General features: G+C 36.4%; 1 protein-coding gene across 1 annotated transcript; it reads right to left on the bottom strand.

Moving 5' to 3' along the window:
- Window positions 1-15,666: 15,666 nt before the first annotated feature.
- LOC117333874 (protein ANTAGONIST OF LIKE HETEROCHROMATIN PROTEIN 1-like) lies at window positions 15,667-18,595 on the bottom strand. The gene is made up of 2 exons (XM_033893293.1): window positions 18,558-18,595; window positions 15,667-16,675 (listed from the first exon to the last, which is right to left on the bottom strand). Exons 1-2 carry the CDS (start codon window positions 18,593-18,595, stop codon window positions 15,667-15,669), a joined length of 1,047 nt encoding a protein of 348 aa, XP_033749184.1.
- Window positions 18,596-26,621: the final 8,026 nt, after the last annotated feature.

Here is a 26,621-nt window from a genome sequence, read left to right as displayed (position 1 = left end):
TGAAATTTAAACGTTTTCACAGAAGAGATATATGATAATGTCGATTCGACGTTACGTAGAAGTTTCTATGATTGATTAAACAGTATTAAAAACATGAGGTCCGCCTTTTACTGGAAGTATGATTGATGTGAAGAGAGATATAAGGGAGTTTTCGTATATTTCTGAAAGTAATGGTCCTGATGGAATTGAAGATCCAATATACAAAAAGTAGCAACTGCAGACTATCAAACATAGTTCTCGACATGATCACCGATAACATCCAAACTTAACATCAAGATGTGATGGATTAATTCTTTCGATTTTGGAACATATTGTTTATGTAAACATTTTAAATCAAACAGTAATAATTTTTTAGATAAACTCGACAGTAAATACCAAACTGAAAAATTAATAGTGATTTATTTTTTTCAAATCTATATAACAAGATTAAAATATGAAAAAAAATTGCCTTAAGATGAAAGTTCAGTAGAATGAGTGACAATGTGTTCTTAAAGGTTTGCTTCTTTTGAAAATCGACAGAAAGCAAAAGACGCTTTACCTGCCGGAACTCCTAGTATTCCCATTGCTCCCTTGCTCGTTCATTGCGAATCTATATTTTCTTCATATTTCGACCTGGTTTCATCGATTTTTTTAGCTAGATTTAAATTTTATTCAACACGTCGGTACTCCCTTGTTACCATTGTCAAATCATACTAAAAACAAAACAATCAAGAATATGGTGAAAATAAAAAAAAAAAAAATTATACAAATATAACTCTAAAATAACAGGAAAGAAATCGGAATTCTTTATGCTACAAAAACGATTACTGAGCGTTAAATGCAATTTACCGGAATAACACCTATCAGGATCGCACAGAAAACAATATATATCATCATTAAAACAATATTCTTACAATGTATCAATACATCAAAGTTAAGCTCGTGTAAACATACCTATCAAAACGACTTTGTTTTGATTGCTGGAAGATGTATACTGCAGAATTACTTCTCAAAATCTCGCCTCGAGTCTACCTTTGGAATAGATAACTGTTATGAATGCATGGAATGCTTAGAGTACTGATATAAATTGAAATTAATGTGCAGATCAAATGACTTTTGTAATATTTGTTATCTAGAAACAAAAACAGATTCGTGTCTTCTATTTCTGAGGAACAACCAATATCTGTATTGCTAAAGAAATAATCATTTTTCTGTTTGTAATGAATACCGAACGTTGCATATTAAGTGAAATTGATGTCAAATTTAGAGGTTCAAAATATGACATCCCAACAACCTCATAGATAAATCACTTGATATTCTAGATAATTTGACAGTCAGAACTAAAACACACGGAGATTGAACACGGAGAGGCGTTTAACAAAGCTGATCTTTTAAAGTGATGCAGTGAATACTGAAAACAAAATTACTTTTCGCGTACGAAAAATTTTGGCAAATGTTGTGGCCGATTAAAATTTGCGAAAATTAATCGCCGCGAAATATTTTCAATCACGGGTGCTTTATGAATGTAAATCACGAAATTAAATCGCCCCGAAAAAGTCGTTAGGCATATGAAAGCGCAAAATTAGGCCAAAGCGAAAATAAATGTAACTTGCGATAACACTCTAGTACATATAAATGTTACAGATGTTATGCATATATTCTTGTTTACTGACATGTAACTTCATCGGTTTTAAGTCGACATTTTGAAAAACTTATCGGAGAGGTATCGACTAATCAGGATTTTTTAAAGACAGTCATGAACATACCTGTAGTGTCATACTAAGGGCGATAACTCCCACAGACTTACATGTAGTGTGAAAGGAGGACAATTAAAACTCTTGTATATGTATGATTAAGAACTGTGCAATCTAGTATTCACAATTATGCCTTGCCCGACGCTTTGAAATTAACAATAATATTAAACTACTTCGACAAATAACACAAAATCTTCAAATTTTACGATTACCAAAGTTTTAAAACCAGTTACGTTTCAGATATTTTAAAGACATCGATCGCATTAAGTTGAGCGTACTCTGTCTCTCATATTGGCGAAGAAGATTGAAATTGGCTGTGTCATCCTACTGTGTCCATGTGTCGAATTTTCATGTGACAACCCCGATTCGTCAACTCCCGTCCTTAAAAAAATTCTTTCGGCTAATAAGACGTAAAAAAAAATGAAAATCAGAACTCTTTTCAGATTTTATAGAGGAGCGGCATCCTTGTAACTGCAAACCTTTCGATAACATATATATAGTACATGGGCCGGGGAGTGTTCGCTGATACAATTATCAGACTAGTCATATTATACTGACCATCCACGTCCACCTTAACACATACACGGGATAAAGTGGACGTGTTATGAGAAACCTTCTCATGCAGATAACGAACTCCAATAGCTGATAGTTTTCTCCGACTATGCACGGGACTACCGGTCATTTTGAGGAGACGAATATCGTACACTAATATAGATATGTCCCATTACTAGTGCTAACGGCTACACGTTAGTTTCCTTTTCTGATTAATGGTGAGCATCTCTTTTCTCCTGAGACGAGCATGGCTGATTTCGGAAGTGGATTTATGTATACGAGAATCACCAAATGGTCAACTGCAGTGAAAAGGGGATAGGCTAGTCCAGGTAAAGAACTTTTTTCCTGTGAGCTATGTTTATCAGACGGTGATAGATAGACAGTCGATTGGGAGTGTTACGATGAACGATATCTAGCTAATTTAATACATTAAAACCATGTTCATAGTCTGCAATTTCCTTGGGCTGTAGCTTTTACTCAATCTTCACAAAAAGTACAAGAAAATGATGATGTACTTATAAGGAATTTGGATGATGGGTTTCTACGTCACAGTTTTCTGTAATTAATAAAAGTAAATAGTTGTTCCTGGTTTCATTAAGAAAAGCTACGAAATAAAATTCTATAAAAACACGCTCTGGCACGTTTTTGAAGAAATGTTTGCTTTTACAATTCTGCCTGTTAAAACTAATTCCAGTTGTGACTAATCGATATATTTTCAGAATTATATGATGGATTGCTTTCATGTGCAGGCCGTTCAGCAGAGTTAGCAGAGGAGACTTCACAGTCTGGAACAGGGAGTGGTGGAATAACCGGTACTATTTACCTTTGTCCGCGTATGATTAATTTTACCAGTATTTTGTGATCAATGAATAGTTTATTATACAAGTAGCACTAAAACTATGGTATGGATTTACAATTCAAATCTGTATTCGGTGGACGAAACACTACATATCCCCATTTTATTATAAATTGATATATTTTAAAGTTCCTGATTGTCTATGAAATAGCGCCACGCCACGGTAAGACATCGCATTGAACGATCGTGAAAACAAAGCTGGCTGACTGGTGTTTCTAAAGATAAATTTTGAATTGATTCCAATTAGCACTGATAAACACTGTCCAGTATATTTCTTGCCCTGGAGATAGCGGGTTTTTTTTTTTGTCCCCATTGCATGTTTCAAAAGAGGTGACTATTAGGATTTTATCTTTTCTCTACTTTTGAACAACTTTCTTTCCTCTTGCCGTCTCCATTGACATACCCAAAGTTTTTGACTTTATAGCTGAGCGTTTGCCCCTGTGAGGAAGGCTTTGGTCGGGTTCTGGAAAAGAGACATGTTTCTACTTCTGCTTAACGTTCAGAATAGAATTTTGTGAGTGTCTTCGGTAGTAAGCTTCAATGAGGTAGAACTATAAAGTAGGCGTTAATTTTGCTTCAAGACAAGAAGACCAATGCGAACACTTATCACACGTATACGGCCGATACACAGGAGAGGCTGTCCTTAAATAATCAAAGCTGCTGACAGGACGTTAAATAATACATACTAAAGTCGACAGCAATTTCAAAATACATGTGGTAACCAATAACTTTATTGAAATTATTTTCATAAATGAATGCTTAAATATCCATGTCCAATTTTTCTGTTTTGATTATGTTCTTTTTAATGATGCATATCAATATGATTTGTAGTTTCATTGACCTGATAAATATAAATCCCTTTTCTCGTCCACGTTTGATGTTTTTCTTGTGTTAATAAACTCGGGTATCGACCTTTTCAAAAGGCTATAACTGTATATATTTAGTCCTAGTTGTCGAGGTCAACCAGTTACTTAAGCTACTATTTCCTATACTGTAAATTGTGATCATATCGTCTCTAACTTCCTTAATGTGCTAAAGTGACGTAATGCAATGTTAAACCAAATTGAACGTTGAATATTCGATGTGCTGTCATCGAAAAGAGAGTAAAACGGGTCCGCGGCAGATGTTCTTACCCTAATGCACTCAAAACTCTTGTTCAACTTATAATCAGTGGTATGATTCGGTACAGACTGTAATAGCTAACGGTTAAGAAAAAAACCAACGTACGCATTGACATATTTGACGATCATGCACGCATATGCAACAACCATGACCTTCAGTTTTTTAATAGACTCGACGCCTTCCGGATTTCGTAACACAGTTTGACTTCTTTATTAAACTTGTTACCCTTAACTCTACGACATTTGTTCTTCGTAAGTGGAAAATCTATTATAATATATTCATATTGGTGGAGTGATATATTAGGTTAGCGGTTGATTGTTATTGATTAACAATGTATCCACCAAATAATTTAGGGTAGAGTCTACCCGAACGGAACACAATTGAGTGTCGCTTTTTGGTAACATTTCACAGAAATATCATGTCGTGGACCCATTAGCTCGATATCTCTATCTCTCTTGGCGAATCATGCTGGTGTATTTGTAGCAGCTCAAACTCGAACATGCTCTTTATATAAGAGTCTATAAACTGTCTGTACAATTCAGTTTATAACGGAGCCGTTGATAAAGACAAATCAGGTCGGAGTGATAAATTACAATGAACACGCCATACATGGCTCAACCATACCTTGCACAACAGAATGGCAATTCGTGGTCAAATGATTGTGTATACGGCGTGTTTGGACACAAATGTTTTGATGATATGTACTAATTTTGTGTCTGTTAAACGAGATCTGGGAATACGGGATTTAGGGATTTAAACAAATTATAACAACATCTATGAAAACTGCCCATTAACATGTGACCAAGAAGTGAAATTAAACAGATGCTATTGTTGTGTCCATGAAAACAACACTGGTGGGTGTCGTCCAGTAACTACTTTTGCAGATGTTACCAAATACTCTACACGTTTTTCCGACAGTGGAAAGACATTAACTCAGAGGGTTTGTGTTACATCTAAATTGTTTACCAGATTCAGTTGTTTAGTTTCTTTATGATCATTAAAAATCGTTCCCGCTGTTTGTATACTGATCTGGTTTGGTTTGGTTAAGTATTGCTTGACGTCCAATCACCAGTAGAGGTCATTGAAGTACGGCGGATCGATAAACATACGTGAGTTGTATGCGTGTTTATTTGTGTCTTGTGGTAGCACGGAACTGTCGCCGACTTTATAGTACTACCTCGCTGAAATATACTGTCGAAGACATCCAGCAGGACACCCCACCCGGTCATATTATACTGTACAATGGAAGGGATGTTGATCGATGCAGCAGCAAAGCAGTCCTTTCTGTTTATTATCAATTACATTATTTTATATCAATTAGCTATTTATTGTGCAGTGTGTTGGCTTCCAGAATCTGTATATGTACCACCAAATCAGCCCGAAATTGGAACCATTCCTGTCCACCGGAAACCAGTCTCAGGCATTCCTTCAACACGTATCTGAGTGTTATATACATGTGATACATTGCACATTGTCAGTCCAGATATCTCAGAATGACCTAGTAATCAACCTGACTATGTTACCAATATGACTTTAAAGTCACATTTTCCATTACATGACAATTAAAATTCTGAAGGACTCCTCAAAACAGCTTTTTAGTCATATAGGTTTTCCATAAACTTGCATACATCGTCTGAATTCTTGTTTATTGTGTCATTGATTTATAATATACATGTGTTTGTTGTTCTTTATCGGTCATTTGATACACAGAAATTTTCAATCGATTATTTTGTTGAAAGAAACCAATACCACACCAATCATAAAATACAATGCAATTTGACTTAGTGCCCCGCCCCTCCTCCCCCATCCCGCCCTACCACTGCCACCCCGAGTACCGCAATTAGCAATATATCCAAAAAACGAATTTGATATAAGCTACATTTTTGTAAATATCCTCTCCTATACGCACACACCTTCTAGCTTAAAGTTCCTCTCCTCCTCCTCTCTCTCTCTCTCTCTCTCTCTCTATATATATATATATATTTAATAGTTTTAGGTTAGTTTAACCCAATTTCGATTCCCTTCCCTTCTGGTTTAAATTGTTCGGCCTTGAGCATCACTGAAGAGTCCTAGAGTGACGAATTATAAGTATTAGTCGCTATTTCAGCACTTGATTATCTCCTGTTCAGTACAGTATATAATACTTATAGTTGTTATATCTATTTGTATACAACACGCAATATTTACTCTTGATAATTGTCAACTTACCGATCCCGGAAAAAATATATCTGTATCATTTTTGGTTTTAGTTTAGTTAAGATTAAAGTAACAATCACTAGCGAGTTGCTCGAATTGTGATCTTGGGATTCGTCTTGGCAGAACTAATAGGTTTAGTAATCTTCTCATTTTCACGCATATCATTCTTCTCTGACCTTGTAACACTAAAGATTGAAGGAAATTTGAAATTCAGTTTTAAAATTTGAGAGAAAAAAAAACGCACAGGCACCACAAATTGTACCATTTGTTTGGAGCAGTGGCAATCAAATTATCGCTAATACGGCTTGCTCAGGGATATTGCTTAGAAATGAGGCACATTTAAGAAATAACAAAATGTCGATCAGTACAAATTATACCAGACGTGGATGCTGGTAGGATTGAATTGTTATAATATTCCTGTTTATCAACTCCCAGATCGCTCTGTAAGAGCCGGTAGGTTAATCAACACATGCTACCACTGAAGACCTGGAACAATTTTTGGAGAACGTGATCGTTTGAAGGTCAAATTATCGATATTCTTCCGATTGATAGTTCGAAAATAAATGCTTAAGTTTGAGAGATGTACACACCGGAACATATATCTGCAGGCATGCCGCATACAATCAGAAAATATATATCACATATGTCACAGGTACAAATATGATCGCAATTAGCAAACATACTAATGAATCTCCGATTTTTTTTTCTTTTAATTGCCAGTTGATCGAAAAGAAGTGCCACATCTTCATTTTAATCTCAATTTACCGCATTATTTAACTTTAGATCACGACAATATTTGAATTGAATCGCATAACTTGACGCGTACGTGCATTTTCACCGCGTATAAACATACCGACCGTGCTCCTTTGATTACGCCCTGGACGAGGTGTAAATTACGCGCGGGAAACGGTACTTTTTACTTTTCATTCACAATGAAGCATCATCCTCATTAATCTTTATTTCCCGCTTGTTGAGATTAAGTAAAGAAAAAAGGGCAAGAAATCGACAGGGTTACATTGTATCTAAAAAAAATATATAAGAATTTGGAGAATAAAAAAATAATAGTTTACTGGACCTCTCCCTTATCGGGTGTAGTCCGTACCGAGACCCGTTTCACATTATCTGATCAGGATTTTCTTAGAGATATAACACGCGTCAGACGAAATTTTATTAAGGATGGGTTGATCAGGCAGGAGGTTGGCGCCAATTAAGAGATGTTCTGAGGAATTGTTCATTGTCCATGTTTTGTAAGGTCATGACCTAATCAGAGCCGAACCTGTCCGGCACATCAAACATGAAAGGGCCTGTTTCCAAAATGGCCCCTTCTCTGATTCAAATTTCCTGTTGGCGGTGCATTGCCTATGCCGTTGTGGTCACAAATCTATAAAGTATAAAGATTTAGGTCACTTGGTTTGTTTTTTATGGCTCCTCAAAGCTGTACCTTTCAGAAGCTGTCTAAGTGTTGATAAAATGTGCAAGTTATGTAAAATATTAATGAAAATCTAATCAAATGATGGTCACCGTAAAGAATACATTCATGGCATAATTGTTACAAACAAAATCATGTTTCCATCGCGCCATTTGGCTGTTTTATGGAAGAAACAATCTCAAAAATGCCATTTCGATGATAACATTTTAGACACAAAAACTGTGTTTTTTAGAGAATACACCCTTTTATGGGCGTTGGATGCAAACCAATTGTTATCCTATTAAACAGTACGTAATATGCTATTGATGAGAGGACAAATCATCAACATGTAAGTGGTGGAACATTTTCAAATCTTGGGTTGAATTAGCCTATGGTTGAATTGCCGATTTTCGACTTTCTTTAGATAATTAACAAAAACACGAGAGTATTTGCTCGGTATGTTGAGAATATGTACACAGATATGAAAAAAAGTGAGAGAAACACTTTTTCATCAAAAAAAAATCCAAGATGGCTACTTCACAAGTCACCGTGGTTGAAGACATTGGCTGACAAATAGACAGAACAACAAACAAAACGTGTTCCTTATGATTTTGGTTGGTTTTCGCATTTACGGGAGTGTTCATAGCTACGGGCGATTGTATAATACCTATATTTATAGATTTTTAGCCCACCATCATCAGATGGTGGGCTATCAATCTAATTAAAATCAAGATGTCATTCTCACTACGTTACATGTACATCTAACAACATCCCATATGGGGTCACGTTCCGATGACCTTTGAGATATGCGTATGTCACTTTCAGGGCGAATTGTCTATTATAGCAAACCATATCGTCATAGCATGCATCTGAAAAAACCCATTTCGGCACAGCCCGTATATAGCAATATGCTATTTAGGACGAAATGACTTAAAACAAATTGACAGATGATGCGACATATGTACTAGCACTATAGTCATGCTAATTCGGACATATAAATTCACTTCCAAGATTCTGGAAGTAGTCAATTTATTGGCTCCTACAAAAGGTCAACCTGACATGACCCCTTATGGGATGGTGTTAGATGTTCATGTAACGTAGTGAGAATGACCATCTAGATTTTAATTAGATTGGTGGGCTATTCAAATCGCCTTGCGTCCGTGGTCCATCCGTCCGTCCGTCCATAAGCAATTTTTGTTATCGCTATTTCTGAGAAAGTACTGAAGGGATCTTTCTCAAATGTCATATGTAAGTTCCCTTTGGTCCCTAGTTATGCATATTGCATTTTTGGACCGATCATATAACAAAATGGCTGATAGGGAGCCATCTTGGATTTTGACAATTGCAGTTTGCTATTACTATTTTTCAGAAAGTACGTATACTGAAGTGATCTCTTTGAAATTTCATATGTTGGTTGCACTTGGTCAGTAGGCTAGCTATACATATTGCATTTTTGGACCAATCTGAAAACATTGTCGACAGACAGCCATTATCGCTAAATCTCAAATTTCATATATAAGTTCCCCTTGTTTGAAAAGTACTGGAGGGATGTTTCTCAATTTACACAGATTAGTAAGAGGAAGGGAAAAGTAGAGAAAAGATCAATCTGACATGAAACCTATAAAGATCATTCAATGGTGTACACCAAGATCCTCCTGGGATCTCTTATATTTTTTGCAAAGGTAAGTAACAAACAGATAGTCTATATGAATAAATATGTAATATTATTTACTTTTACTGGTAGTGTGCCTCCACTGAGGATCGACCCCGCGAGCATCGGCTTAGCTAAACGGAAATTACCCCTAGCATGAAGCTAGAAGGTGACCATATCACTATGTACATTATTTATAATACATGCATATGTATCTGAAGTCACTGGTTCCGAAGTTGGCCAGGGTCCGAAGTCACTGGTTCCGAAGTTGGCCGGGGTCCGAAGTCACCTGTAGTCATTATGGCAATGTTTAAAAACACATCAGCATGAATAATGAAAAATATAATGTTTGCAAAAATGCCACAGGTGTGTTGTATGTAAGTCTATTCCAAGTCACGCTTTAAGTCATATGACTCAATCTCCATCGTCGTCCACCGTGTGTAAACTTTTCACATTTCATTGGATTGAGCTGAAACTTGCCTGGATGATCCGGAGATGGTCGTGACCAAATGTTGTTATTTTTCGGGTGTCGTCTGGATTCAAGGAAAAAACCTTTTCAGTCAAAGAATTTTTGATACATGGAACAGTTTACCACAATCTGTTGTAGAAACAAACAGCACACTACATTTTGAGATAGCTCTAGATGAACATTGCAAAATTAATTGTTTCAACTACCAATAATAATAACAAAGATAGTACTAATATTGTCAATTCCTTAAGCTGTGTACCGCACCGAAGTATTATATTTTTATTAAATCTATTTGTAATTTATGAGGCTGCATCGATTACTTTGCTATTAAATGTAAAAATTTTCGAGTCTTGGGCATGATAAAATGATGTCAATCCATTGTATTTTGTTGTGAGGTTATAAGCATATAAGCATTTTCGTTCTTACTTCTACAGGATCCCAAGAATTGGTCAGCAGCAACAATTCAGTGTGGACAACAGAAAGATCAAAGCTTCTTCTTGGTGCATACAAAGACAAATTGTCCCTTTTCGATAATGCTGCAGTTAAGAAAAAATCATTATGGGAAAAAATTAATGTGATAATAAATAATGAAACAAAAAGCAATTTCACTGCAGCCCAAATAGAGGGCAGATACAAGACCATACTGGCAGCCTATCGGAAGTATAAGGACCAAGTCAACACAACAGGAGCAGGTAGGAGAGAGTTTGAGTATCTGGCAGAAATGGATGACATTATGGGAGAATCCCATACCACAAAGCCAAATTTTGTGTTTAGCAGTCAAGGTAAACGCACTCCTAGACCTGCTACTAGTTCTACTTCACTGGGTCGAGCTCCTGCTTCACTGGGTCGAGCTCCTGCTTCACTGGGTCGAGCTCCTGCTTCACTGGGTCGAGCTCCTGCTTCACTTGCTTCTGCTTCAATGGCTCCTGCTTCAATGGCTAGTGATGATGATGAGAATGATGATAATTCAAATGTAAATCCTACAAGTTCCTGCAACAAACGCAAGGAAACATCGGAAAAAGGAGGTAGGAAGAAAAGGAAACATCTGGAGCATCTCAAATGCTAGATTTTCTCTCCTCCTTTTCTTCCAGGATGGAAAAGAGGGGTGCTGAAAATGCCAAAAGAGCAGAAGAGGCAAGAAAACAGGCCGATGAAAGACACAAAGAGCAGATGAAAGTTCTACAAGGCCTGTCATCTATATTAAACAATATTGCAGCCTCGCAAAAGAAATAATGTATTGAGGGAATCTTTTTACTAAAGGACATTATTATTTTATAGGAAAAGATAATCCATTATCAGATGGTAGGCTATTCAAATCGCCCAGCATCTGTGGTATGTTGTCCATCTTGTTCATTCATTCATCAGTAAACAATCCTTGTTATCGCTACAGGAGGGATATTCTTCAAACTTCATGTGCCGGCTCCCCTTGGTCTATAGTTGTGCCATTTGCATTTAGATTTTTGATCAGATAAACAAAATGGCCACCAGACGGCCATCTTGGGAGTTTGAGAAATGATATTTGTGATCACTTTTTCTTGAAAAAGTACTGGAGAGATATTTGTCAAATATCTCGTGTAGATTCCACTTGTTCATATACAGTAATCAGATTATAAGTAAAATAAGAGGAAGAAAAGAAAGTAGAGAAAAGATCAGTCTGACAAAGAACCCAATAAAGTTCATTCAATGGTGGGCATCAAGATCCCTCTGGGAACCCTTGCTTTTAGGTCACCTGAGACAAAGTCTCGAGTGACCTATTCTATTGCCTTTTATCCGTCGTCGTCCGTTAACAATTTAAATTTTCGCCCTCTCTTCTAAAACCGCATAACCATATTCAAAGAAATTTGGCAAGAAGCTTTCCATGGAGCCAAAAAGGGTCAAATTGACTAGAATTTCAAAATCTTCCATCTGAACTCCCAGATATGGTAGAACCAAATACTCTTCACACATAGAAAGGTCTTGAGGTGCTTTACTAAAACATTGTGAGTTTTATGACCCTGGTGTCTCATGTTTTCCATAGTTTATATAGGGAAATCTCAAAAAGAGTAACTATAATATTTGAAAACTCAGGTAACCACTAAGGCCCATAGGCCTCTTGTTATATCGTTATTGTTAGTTATTTTCATAACGTTATTATGAAATTGTTATTTTATTTAAATGTTTTTACATTGTTATTATTATATGGTTGAATTGTAATTGTTATATGAATATACTGACATTGTTATATGGATATACTGCAATTGTTGTATATTTATAGTGGAATTGTTTTTTCAGAAAAACATCACCCAAATTTGTTGATGCTTTCATTTCTGATATTGTTACTGTTAGGTGTTTAGCTCACATGGTCCAAAGGACCAATATAAACTTATGCCATTCCATGATATCCAGTACCCATCATCCGTCCATCAACAATTTACTTCTTCTTCATAACTGCTGATTGGAATGGAAGCATCTCTAGGTGTTCACATTCAAACTTGTACAAATGGTTGGGTTGACACTTAGGGCTATTCCATTAAAATATCTACCTGATCGCAGGAATTCAAAATAAATCACTTCTATACATAGTTGAATTTCTTTCTTATAAATTCTAGCAATTTATTCAATAAATTCTATCGGTGGTACCCATAAACCAAACCTGAGTCCTATATATGGTGGGATAGATATTTTACTGCAAAAGCCCTTAGGGGCCTAGAAGGTGGGGCCAAAAGGGATTCTTTTGGCAATATTGTTTTTTAACTTCTCTGTATTTAAGCAAGGTATGACATATATGCTTCAGCCGTAGCATCCCTAAGTGACTGGGAATAGAATGTATACAAATGATTGGGATGACCCCCCTCCCCCTCCCCAGGAGTCTGCGGGATTAATAACCTTTACATCTTCCTATGAATCAGAAAGGTAGTAATTCATTTATTATACATTAGTGTGTGGCACTGACTACTTTTCTGGCAGCTCCGACACTGGAAAATTGTGTGTAATTTAACCTACACATGATTATACCCCGGTAGCAAAGTTAGGGGCGGTATACTGGAATTGGGCTGTTTGTCTCTCCATTATCCCATAATCTTGTCGGGACAACTCCTACTAAAGTATTGTTCCGATTTCAACAAAACTTGGCATGTATAATCAGTACAAAATGTAGTTGTGCATGATAATACGATAATGCATTTTTTCAAAATGGTCGCCAACTTCTCATTGGCTGAGGCTTGTCTGGACAAGTCCTACTAAAATACAAAAAAAAAGATTTTAAACAAACTTGGCATGAAGTTATGCCCAACTAAAATAAACGCATGTCAATAGACAATGTTATCAGGAGTGTTCAATATTTGTTACCGAACGGATGGTGTATATCATGTATATTTATAAATTGAAGCTAGTTTTGGATCAATTGGTGTCTTAATATTGTCATTCATTGTAATAACTGACGGGATTAGATTTGATTACACTCACCAATAGCCTACACAACTAAAAATGCCCACGGGGGTATCAGTTATCCCTTAGAATACAACTCTAGTTTTTTTATCATATTTCCTGAAATCCAGGCCCTCTTGTTTATTTTTGTATTGTTTGAAAAAAATGATATAATTTTTATTGTTATACATGTATTTATATTTCTGTCATGTTATACCGTAATTGTTGTATGGTTATACTGTAATTGTTGTATGGTTATACCGTAATTGTTGTATGGTTATACTGTAATTGTTGTATGGTTATACTGTAATTGTTGTATGGTTGTACTGTAATTGTTGTATGGTTATACTGTAATTGTTGTATGATTGTACTGTAATTGTTGTATGGTTGTACTGTAATTGTTGTATGGTTGTACTGTAATTGTTGTATGGTTGTACTGTAATTGTTGTATGGTTGTACTGTAATTGTTGTATGGTTATACTGTAATTGTTGTATGATTGTACTGTAATTGTTGTATGGTTATACTGTAATTGTTGTATGGTTATACTGTAATTGTTGTATGGTTATACTGTAATTGTTGTATGGTTATACCGTAATTGTTGTATGGCTGTACCGTAATTGTTGTATGGTTATACCGTAATTGTTGTATGGTTGTACCGTAATTGATGGTTGTACTGTAATTGTTGTATGGTTATACTGTAATTGTTGTATGGTTATACTGTAATTGTTGTATGGTTGTACTGTAATTGTTGTATGGTTATACTGTAATTGTTGTATGGTTGTACTGTAATTGTTGTATGGTTGTACTGTAATTGTTGTATGGTTATACTGTAATTGTTGTATGGTTGTACTGTAATTGTTGTATGGTTGTACTGTAATTGTTGTATGGTTGTACTGTAATTGTTGTATGGTTATACTGTAATTGTTGTATGGTTGTACTGTAATTGTTGTATGGTTGTACTGTAATTGTTGTATGGTTGTACTGTAATTGTTGTATGGTTGTACTGTAATTGTTGTATGGTTGTACTGTAATTGTTGTATGGTTATACTGTAATTGTTGTATGATTGTACTGTAATTGTTGTATGGTTGTACTGTAATTGTTGTATGGTTATACTGTAATTGTTGTATGGTTATACTGTAATTGTTGTATGGTTATACCGTAATTGTTGTATGGTTGTACCGTAATTGTTGTATGGTTATACCGTAATTGTTGTATGGTTGTACCGTAATTGATGGTTGTACTGTAATTGTTGTATGGTTATACTGTAATTGTTGTATGGTTATACTGTAATTGTTGTATGGTTGTACTGTAATTGTTGTATGGTTATACTGTAATTGTTGTATGGTTGTACTGTAATTGTTGTATGGTTGTACTGTAATTGTTGTATGGTTGTACTGTAATTGTTGTATGATTGTACTGTAATTGTTGTATGGTTATACTGTAATTGTTGTATGGTTGTACTGTAATTGTTGTATGGTTGTACTGTAATTGTTGTATGGTTGTACTGTAATTGTTGTATGGTTATACTGTAATTGTTGTATGGTTGTACTGTAATTGTTGTATGGTTGTACTGTAATTGTTGTATGGTTATACTGTAATTGTTGTATGGTTATATTGTTACGTAGGTCATTATCTATAGTCATCATGCGTTGTCTGTCGCTGTGGGTAAACTTTCCATGTGTACAAGCTTCTTCTCATGTTCATCAGTGGGATTCAGCTCTAACATATCTGAAATGATCCCGCGATGGTTCTGACTAAGTGTTATTATTTTTCGGGTTGGTCTGAAATCCAGTATGGCCGCCATGGCCACCACTACCAATACACTCGCTACCGAGTATGGTATGTATTCTATAATATTACAAAGGACTTAAGAGTCAGATGACCGTTAAGGCCCTTGGGCCTCTTGTTATTGTTTAGGTTCATGCAGGTGCCATTATCACCATAGAATAGTTAGAAACACTTGAACTACATAGTACATGATTATGTCATGTGTACTTTGATAATTGTCTTAAAACATTTATTTTAATGAATTTAATTTAGTTCATATAATTCGATCCGTTACATTTTCATGTTACAGTGAATTGATTTCTTTATTAGGTTAGTGAAGTAAAGTTTATTGAGGCCTTATTTTTACAACTGTTCTTTGTCTTTATAACAAACAAATTTACCACAGAAACTAAGTTAGGGACATTAGGTTCCTTGTATACACACCTTGTGTAAATCTGTTCCTGTAAAATCATGAATAGGCAAGATGAATTCTCATCTCACCTATTCATGATCTGACGAGTGAGATCAAGCGCTTCAATGTCCCTTCAGCATCACCTGAAGGAACATTTAAGCCAACATTGTCATCTTCAACTTCTGCTTCAAAATGATCATCAAGTTCATCGTCATTCAGAATGCAGATGTTGTGCAATATACAAGCTGTTATCACAGCTTTTACAATGTACTCAATACTGTGCATGTTGATATTCTGGAGTCTACGGAATCGTCCTTTCATCATTCCAAATGCATGTTCTATAACTGTTCTGGAACTACATAGAGATTTGTTGAAGAGCTTTTCAGCATTCGACAGATGACCGTTGTCTCTGTATGGTTTCATCAAGAAACGTGAAAGTGGATAAGCACAATCACCTATAATATGGTTTTGTCCAACCATGACATGTAGGTTTTCACACAAATGAGAATTGCGAAAAACGCGAGCATCATTGACTCTTCCTGGCCACCCACAGTAAATATCTGTGAAAGCACGATCATGCTTACGCACCGCTTGTAATATGATAGAGTGGAAATTCTTACGGTTTGCATAATCTGCCTCATTCTCAGCTGGTGGAGTCATCTGAATATGGGTGCCATCTATTGTACCAATTGGGCCAGGAAATCCCTTAACACTTTCAAACGCTTCCCTCACTTGTACCTTTTCAAAATCATTGGGCCATCTGATAAATATTTTGCAAAGATGGTTGCAACAAACATCTAAAATTCTCCTATTGTGGGCAATAAAAGTAAATACTTGGACATTGAACCGATCGCTTATCGATTTGACAGTTTCCTGTGACCCTAAGTACCACAGGGTCATTAAAGGGTCTTTTTCAAGGGAAACCTCAGGTCTTCCAGCTGTTGTCCTCCGCCTTGCAAGTTCTGGTATATCTGCCAGATTACTGAGAAGAGTCTCAAAGGTTCCTCGGGACAGCCTAAAAAGTCTCTTAAAGTCATCTGGTAGATAATTGTGAACGATGTTTGGGACATCGTTTGGGATTTTTATCCTCTCTTCACGATGGCTGAAAACAAAAAAAAACTTTGAAAAAAGAGAAAAGAATAGACAAAATTATAACACTAATAAAACAAGGGATTTTGAAGACCACCACTGAATAATATACTTATATACCGTATGTATATCAATCCAAGGATCAAGGTAAGTCTGCATATATGGAATTTCAGAAAGATCCTTTCAGTACTTTATGAGAAATAGCAGTGACAAAGTTGCTTACTTTTATCTAATTTTCCCAGTGTAAATAAAGCTGTAAATATCAGTACCACTTCAATTTGCATGTACATAGAGATGACTTGATAATAATAAATTCATACTAAGATAACTTTACGTCCTTGATATACAAACTGGCGAACAATGACAAAATGTATTACATAGGAACTTGCTACATTTTACTTGTTGATCAATATCTCGTATTCATATATAGATGATAGACAATTACGGGATGAAATTACCTGATATTAAGATAAATATATATGGAAATAAACTGGTTGATGAACACTTACCAGGAAACAATGCAGGAGTGTGCTGGGTTCGGGTCAGGTGCAGAGTGAAAGGAATGGACAGGTGAACCGGTTAATGCATGTACCGTGCATGTGCCACTCACACTCTCGCTCAAGCATTGAACTGCTTTCAGTTGGCAACTATGGGCTGATGAACACCAAGCTGACAAGGCAAATTCAGCATACTTCATTTTAAATTAGCCTTTGTCCAGTTGGCATTCATTGGGCCATTACTGTCAAACAAAAGCAGTTTTGTGCCAATATATTTACATTTGATTACAATTCAAAAAAAAAAATATTACATCAAAGAATGTTTACCTCTATAATGAATAAACAAATGGTTATCATCAAAGGCTGATCTGCCTTTTCAACAGCTGTCTTCCATGATCACAAGCATGGCAATTGTGATGTCACAATAAGATTAATGTCATATTTAGAGTAGGGGCCTGTTCATTCATGCGGACAAACCGGTTTGTCAATTTTAAAATGTAATATTTCAAACAAATATCTTGACGGACCTGCAAATGTTAATACAGGCCTTGGAAGTACGTCTTTGGCTCGTCTGAAAACAGTATAAAATCACCAGGTCGATCCTTCTTTATTTCATAAACGAATAACATCGGTCCAAGTGGTCTAAGCGTTTGGACCGCAAAATTGAAAACGTCTTTGGTAATTTTGCAATCGTTATTAACTACAAAATAAGTAAATATACAAGAGTTTTGTAGTAGGGTATTTTATATGATAAAGATCAGTGTGGGTTTCTAGACTGATGCTTTTCTATGTACATGTAGGTGTTAAAGCTAAAATTCCAATTCATTTTATTCTCTTTTCACATAGTGGCATGATGTATAGAGAAAAACACATTTAAAATATGATATATATACAATTGAAGTAGTGCTTGTAGTTGCTGCACAGCACTGTTTGTTTCACAACAAAATATTTCATTTATTTTCTGTCGTATACTGTATGATTTTGCCGACTGCGACACGAGCCTGTCAAAAATATCTCGACGTGTAAAACCTCTATCATTGTTGGAGTATCACAGAAACAAGATTGATGGTGTTTTTCATCCAAATGTTACGTTAACGTTATAGACACCTAGTTCGCCTTCGACAACCGAGGAAGAATTATTAAATGAAACAAGTGCTTGTGATGTACGAGTAAATCATCAATTCATTGTATTTCAATGGAATCGTACGTTTTTTTGTTTTTTTGTTTTTTTTATTGCTTGGGATGGCAACTAAACAGACAACTTAAAAATGGCTGGCACAATGTAACAATAACCTACACCGCCATGCATGCTGCAGTTATGACTATCAAATTGGCATAGTCATTATCAAGGTTGCTCTGTTCTTCGACATCTGTTGTTTCGCCTATTTCTGTAATTACAGTCCCTGCCACACGAGAACAGCAGCTATATCCGCCATGCTGGTTTTTGGTTATGTTCTTCCGGTTACTCGATTTACACACAATGGAATCGATCTCCTCTACCATCAAGGACAACCTCTGTAGACGGATCTAAGTCGTTACCAATAAGGTGAATGGAGCAGACGCGGGATGAGGTGGGACACCACAGTTTGTGTGAATAGATCAGGTGATGTCTTGCACGTTTTGGTAAGACTGATGGTTTAAGACTGATGGTTTTGTTCCATTTATTGCAAAGGTAACAAGACAGAGACAGCATTTTTTGTGTGAAGATGATCCATTCAAAAGATCATGAAGGGTCAGCAACGGCAGGATATGGGACAGGGAGTCGTCTTCTTTCTCTATTTCTTGGTTCTGCTCGGGTTCAGGTTCAGGCTGATTTTTGTTCCGAAGATACGTCATATAGCACTTCTGGCAAATAAGTGCTTGTTCCTTTGCTGACATCAATCCTTGTTGCACCAGCGTATCTAGGAGCCATTTATATTGTGGACTATTTACATTGCGTGCACTTCTGTTCTTATTGCCACTACGTTTCTTGAAGTATAGTTGACAGCCTTCTCCAACACATTTACCCTCCATCTTGAAACAATAACGATTGGTTTATGAAGCGTCGATAAAGTAACAAAATAGCAAGCCACCGATGATTGCTGTAAACAGCTAATACTTAGTAGTTTGGTACAATTATGCGAAAATGTGTGATAAATAACGAACAACTAATTACACAAAATAACAAGACAATATAATAAATCACATTCAATACATCCAAGAAGCGCAGAATTGATTGATTACTTAGAACAAAATAAAGTATTTCATATGGATAATCTATCTATTCGATGTGGCGTGGTCGGCAGGCACAAAGAAAGTGAGACAAGTCAGGGTCCCAACCCTGACAGAGCCACAACGCTTTGGAGATAGGACAATAAAACAAGGAAAGTGAGACAAGAATAGCTAGCGTCGAGTCAATGATTCCGTAAACGTTTAGACAAAGACAAGAAGATACAGATAAATGTACAAGGCCACACGATCAGAAAATTCAAAAGAGGACAACTTGAGATAGAACAGTATTCATGTATCAGGGTGTCCTCAGTGTAAATCTTTATATCGATACTGTTTATTTAGTCGTTAGATATCATAAAACTGTCATGAAAATATCCGCTCTGATATTCAATATAAAATTTTGTATATAATAAGCTATATAATAGGCTAGGGTTTCAGACAAGGTTGTTACTCATTTCCCCTTTTCTTTCAATTTACAGCCACATTCAGGCGGCGATATGAGAACGTTCCACCACATGGAATTAGCTGATTTTTGGTACACATATGAAACAAGTAAAGCTCTATCCGATTTTGTGATGGAAATTTGCACCCAAAACTATATAACGGGAGAAAATTGCAATTTTATGGCATTTTTCTTCATAATTGTGTCTCTGCAGGTGCATTTTCATCCGAGAATTTTTTTTTATGTTTTATGAATAAACACGATGTTTTGGAAATATTTATCAAAAGAAATTTATACTATGTTTCGAATTACAATTTCGAGATAACCTTCTTTTATTGACAACCTTATGTCTTTGATGCTCAAAATGACAACTTTATAAAAATACAGTTTCAATGACATTATGAAATCTGGGTGTCGGAAAGGTGTAAAATTATTCTTCGGAAAAGAAAAAAAAACTGTAGTTGAGCTAGATAAGAAATTATACGGGGGCAGGCTCCTATGGAGAATTAACATTACTGGAAACAGGCCCTTTGATCTTATTTGCGCAGTTTTTTAACATAGGTAGCAAAGTGCACTATGACGTCAATCATTTGGTGATGTCATCGGTGACATATAGCGACGGCGGTTATTTGGCACAGAAGTAATACGTCTGCAGAATAAATATACGTCTCCCGTCTGTATAACGGTCGTTGGTATCTTGAATAGATTTAAAGCATTTTACCTAATTGTTACACATAGTTTGAATCTGTAGAAGTCAGGGTAGGCGTCGAGTCTGTTCCGAAGTGACACATTTCCGTGAGATAGAACAACGTGGTTCACTACCCTCTTCCTTTATGATTGGTCGGGAAATCTAGAGTTCTGGGGTAAGTTTGGAAATATTTCATAAGGTAATGCTGGGTAAGAAGGTTAACGATGCCAGCGATTAATCCTCTACCCTCTACGTTATTGTCGAGAAAGTATTGCAACAACCCCACAAGGAAAATCCGTTTGATCTGATATTTACAATCCAAGGATATATTTTTTTTCCGGAGAAAAAATCCTTTTTCATTTGCATATGTAAGCATCAATCCTCATAGCACCAAGTATACTTTCTACCATTGTCTTTTTTGTTTTTGTTTTTGTTTTGTTTTTTAATTTAATTTTTTTTTTATTGGAGAACATTTTATTGTTTCGTCCATCATAAACAACTTTCCTATTTGGATATTTGTTCATAGTCTTGACAATACATAATTACCGTGTCTGCTTCTGCAGTCTCCGTGTTCAGCGAAAGATACCGTTTCCGTCGCGTAACTTACACCGTGTCCTGAGTGTGATTAATAAAATAGTAGTACAATTGTAATTAGATATTTATATTTTAACATCGATGCACGTCGAGGTTTATGAAAATACTGCTAATAGGTCTTAGAGTTCTGTGCTGAGAAAGAGGCACACCATTGAGTTTATAAAAGTATTACATCTTCTCCTTAACGGCCGGCATACAATTGTCAGTATTAATCTGAACATATGGGATGCCATGCATTTCAGGGGGAAATACGCTTGTATACATAAAACAACGAACACATCCTTAATGTAATTATACTAATGTACAAATACTCTTTTACACACACACGATACAACATGCAACTAATTACGCCCGTTCCCTTCTCCCTCTCTTGGATACAGATATCGATCATGAAATCTTCATTTTCCTCGTGTTTTAACATGTTTTAAAGGTACACGTCTTCTGAATGTTGCGGGCCTAATTCAAACCACATTTACTTTTTATGTATCTAAATCTGAGCCATTACGATTGACATCGACATCCCCCCCGCCCCCCGTAGTTTATACGAGGGTAACAGTAACTTATGGGATCAGTATGGATATGCACGTTATTTCTCGCTCCAAGTTGAATGCTCTGTAATCCACAATGCAGAGGATTTAATTTTCTTACTCAGATACGATGGATAATTAAGACGTTCAAGTTATGGCAGTGACAAGATATTAAAATATTTCTTTGCATAAATCATTCCAGACAAGAAGACTTAATGACCCCCATGGTGACTACAGAGACATTTTAACGTTGAGCAACACTGCATTTTAATGTGTTTATATTGTCAGTATCTAATCCACAACAAAATTATTCTACGGGGATTGATTTTAAATGAGTTACACACTAAGATATATCATCATTCGGTACGAAGTCATAAGTAGTCTTACTTATAGGATTTCACCACGTGACCCTCTTCTGTACTTTTGTATACAATGTACTTACAGTGTGTTCATATTGTTATGGGAGAGAATACCTAACAGCCCATCAATGGTATAATACCACTATACAGTAGCTATAAGTTAAGATGATCAGAACCATTAAATAGGCCGGGGCACAGACACATATATATCTGGTAATTAACACCAAGGGTTTAAACCAAATATTCGGATTTTAACTGTGGGTGTTAATAGGAGCCTAAAGTTGATTCCGAGTTCCGAGTTCCTAAGGCTCTCAACTCCCTGTTAATAACCAAATACAAGTGTCTATGGCCGGGGTCAGCCGTTATATGTAAAATGAAAACTGTGCCTTGATAATAACTCATCTTTCTATACATCTTCTCAATTGTCCTCCTCTCCTCTATTCCAACCCCTTCCTCTCCTCTATTCCTACCTTCTACTTTCCTCTATTCCGTCCTCCTACTCTCCTCTATTCCTACCTCTTTCTCTCCTCTAATGCCACCTCCTCTCCTCTAATCTCACCTCCTCCTCTCCTCTATTACCACCTTCTACTCTTCTCTATTCCAACCTCCTCCTCACCCCTATTCCCACCTCCTCATCCTCTCCTCTATTTCCACCTCCTCCTCTCCTCTATTCCCACCTTCTACTCTTCTCTATTCCAACCTCCTCCTCACCCCTATTCCCACCTCCTCATCCTCTCCTCTATTTCCACCTCCTCCTCTCCTCTATTCCCACCTTCTACTCTTCTCTATTCCAACCTCTTCCTCTCCCCTATTCCCACCTCCTCATCCTCTCCTCTATTCCCACCTCCTCCTCTCCTCTATTCCCACCTTCTACTCTTCTCTATTCCAACCTCCTCCTCTCCCCTATTACCACCTCCTCATTTTCTCCTCTATTCCCACCTCCTCCTCTCCTCTATTCCCACATCCTCCCTTCTCTATTCCAACCTCCTCCTCTCCTCTATCGGTACCTCCTCCTCTCCTCTATTCCAACCTCCTCCTCTCCTCTATTCCCACATCCTCCCTTCTCTAATCCCACCTCCTCATCTCCGCTATTCCATCCTCCTCGTCATAGTAGTTTCATTCCTTTTTTTCCTTTCTTACCCCTTCCTCCTCATTTATCCATCATCTTCGTCATCCGTCTCACCTTTCCTCCTCCTCATTGTTTTATCATCCTACTATCCTCTCCTCAATCCCCTATTCCTCCTTATGACCGCACGTGTCCACGTCCTCCTTATTCTGCTCTGTCTCTCTGTTCCAATATCCCTTCTTCTCCTTCTCCTCTACCCAACCCCTCCTCTGCTCTGGTCCATCCTCCTTCTCTTCCTCAATCTTCCTCCTTCTCCTCCTGCTCCTCCTGCTCCTGCTCCTCCTGCTCCTGCTCCTCCTTCTCCTTCTCCTCCTGCTCCTGCTCCTGCTCCTCCTCCTGCTCCTCCTCCTCCGCCGCCGCCGCCGCCGCTCTGTTCACTCGTCTCCTCTCGTTTCAGCCATCCTCTTCAATTTTCAAATCTCTTCTCATCCTCTTCTGCGTCATAGGTCTGTATTTAAATATAAAATTCTCTGAATTATACCTTGTAGACTTGAACTGAATAGTTTTGTTTCACACACTGGAAAAAAGATCAATGTACTGTAAATGTATTATAAAGTACAATTGTAATTTCCCGGGGTTGACATTTTGTTAATAGGTATTCCTGATAGAGGACTGTCGTATATAAATGTTGTAGTTACCCAGGTCCTTTTAGAGTCCTCCTGTACATCAGCGGTCAGTACTCGTCAAAGCTCCATACATAACAAGTCACTAGGGATAGGTCTAATCTAGAAATGATCATGCCCGCCGCAGTGAGGGTTTTAGTGGTTTACGGAGACCCCTCGACTTTCCAATTTTATAACCTGTACTTTAAATATATAGAGGATATCTAACAGTGTCTTCAGTAATACCAAATATATTTCACGAGTGGGGCTAATATTTTGATATTTTTCATGAGTGCGCAGCACGAGTGAAAAATATCAAAATATTAGCCACACGAGTGAAATATATTTGGTTTTACTGAAGACACTGTTAGATATTCTGTTTATTACATTTTTTATCAACGAAAACCCTACCCCGTATGCTAACTAGGCCTACAGCGATAATTTGTAAACAAAAAAAGTAGATTCCTCTGTCCAGGTGCTGACATATATGTCGGGCTTTCTGTTTGGTCAATTATTTTGGTATTTTCTAATCATTAATTTGATTGGTCAAATCAGCAAAAGTGATATTTTTCACTAGTGAAAAATATGATATTCTTCACTAGTGAAAAATATCACTTTTATAGAATGAATAATTTTTGATATTTCACTGGTAAAAATGTAATAAAGAACTTTTTTCCCCATCAAACACGTGTATTTGTTTTGTTTGATCTATTATACATATAATATGGATATATGGTTTGTGAATAAATAAAAGATAATGAAATGTGTCACAAAAACGTCATGCGCACACTTCGTCGTCCACACACATTTTAAGATATTATATGCATGCACAAAAAAAATCTACATGCGTACAATGGGGAAAATAAGATCTGGTCAAGCGAATTTGATCTAGAACTATTTGTATATTGCCATCACTGTATACTTATTTCATTATGTCATTATTACGAGAGAAGTCATTTATAAGTTGGTAAAACTTACTGATCAATCCCTTTGTCATTTTAATGTCAATAAAATATATTTAAATTAAACTATTGTAAAAGCAAACACAAGTAATCGACAAACCCAAATTAAGTTAGACGTCCAAAGTATTAATTTTAAAAAATAGAAGGAATAAGGATTAATGGATGGTTTTTGTCTATTTTGCTTAACTTCCAATTAACAGCCATGGTCATTTAAGGACGTGCCAGGTTTGGAGGTGGAGGAAAGCCGGAGTACCCGGAGAAAAACCACCGGCCTACGGTCAGTACCTGGCAACTGCCCCACGTAGGTTTCGAACTCGCGACCCAGAGGTGGAGGGCTACTCACGTACCTTAATTAACCACTCGGCCACCAAGACCCTATCTTGACGGGAATCGGCGTAAATTAACGCAAGAGTAGTACATGTACATATATCTTAGAAATTAATACATTTTTTTATTATTATTATCATTTACTCTTAATTGTGTATAATATTTTTTTTTATTATTATTATTTACTCTTAATTGTGTATCATCCTGCACTGGCTAAATTGTGCTGTTCAACTTAGTTGTCCTTAAAATTATAACTGAAATTAACACATATATTGCTTGGTGCAGGCTGCATGATATGATTAATCTGCAAAATGACCATACACGTAACGTATTATACAAAAGTGTGTTGGTAAATGAAATCAAGTAAAATACATTTGTATAACGGATATGTGTACGTGATTGTGTATGCGCACTCTGCTTGTATAACAGCTAACAGTAGAAATTATCCATATGCCGCTATGTCTATGGGATACCATTGGTTACGTCCCTTCGACGTTTATCAACCCAAAGGCGAGACTTGTCGATATGGTAGAGCGTTAGGACTTATCAAATTTCAGAGAACAAAAATTATATTATTTTGTGCCTTTTTTTTTCTCCTGAAAGTGACGCAGCTAATTTTTATTCCTCATCGAAGTTTTATCAAGGCGTTGGAAAGGTTCTATACTTTAGTGATACTCTAGTTTTTTTAAAGGGACATTACTTCGTTTGGATAAAGTGTATGTCGCCAAAATAAAACTTAATGGGAAATGTGTATTTTTCCAAAGTAAAGTAAAAGTTATAACCTTTATATTGATACGAAATAGTTTTCCTCTCAAGGGAAACAAAAGTGCTTGAAGTATTAAATCATAAAAATTATCAATTCGACCCGAAGTATCACTAATTACCACAAAGGTAGACGTTATTATTGTACGAAGCGTCATTTTTTTTGGTTAGGCTATAATCGAGATTCATGTGTAAGTTTTAACTAAACATGACGCAACTAATTTCCGCCTTAAAATACATCTTTTATATACATATATTTGTAACGAAGAAAGGTCAAAGCTACTAAGTGCAGTGTAGTGCAATCATCCGTGGGAAACCAACGATGGCTATCAGAGGCATACATTATTGAATTTTTGTTTAAAAACCTAAAAATGTAATTGTTTTTTTGTTGTTGTTGTTGTTGTTGTTTTTTTTTTTCTGAAATGCCGCTGTATAATCTATATAAGAAATCAGTTCACCTGGAGCGAGAAACCTACGAGTGCACAATTCTTATACTACTTATTATGAATGCTTGTGGCATGGAACCAACCACGGGATTCATTTTAACATCAGCCATTTTGTAATTACAGCTTTTATAACAACCCCGTGCAACAGGTTCACACAATTTAATTACGGGGAAAATATATGTATACCCCTCCAAACACCCAACACTCCCGAAGAACAAACAACAACAAAAAACATGGTTAATTTTATAAACAAACTTTTTCCTATATGAACTGTTTGCATCGCATATGTGTCATTGCTATAATATCCAAATATTTTCCCATCGATATCATTTATGGCAAGTTGTGAACCAGGCGCTGTAATGCTTCCGGGCTGCAATTATTGTTACCATAAATTGTAACTTAGAGTGGTCTCCCTT

Source organism: Pecten maximus, chromosome 9 (assembly GCF_902652985.1).
Source record: "Pecten maximus chromosome 9, xPecMax1.1, whole genome shotgun sequence".
In the NCBI taxonomy this organism is placed as follows: Eukaryota; Metazoa; Mollusca; class Bivalvia; order Pectinida; family Pectinidae; genus Pecten; species Pecten maximus.
This window is presented reverse-complemented; position numbering and strand designations above follow the sequence as displayed.

What these genes read in the sequence shown, in the direction of transcription:
- LOC117333874 (XM_033893293.1), bottom strand. Translation starts at nt 18,595, where the DNA reads ATGGCGGATATAGCTGCTGTTCTCGTGTGGCAGGGACT. An exon ending in GTTCTCGTGTGGCAGGGACT is followed by an intron (nt 16,676 to 18,557) that starts GTAATTACAGAA and finishes TTTTGTTTTCAG; the next exon opens with CCATCGTGAAGAGAGGATAA.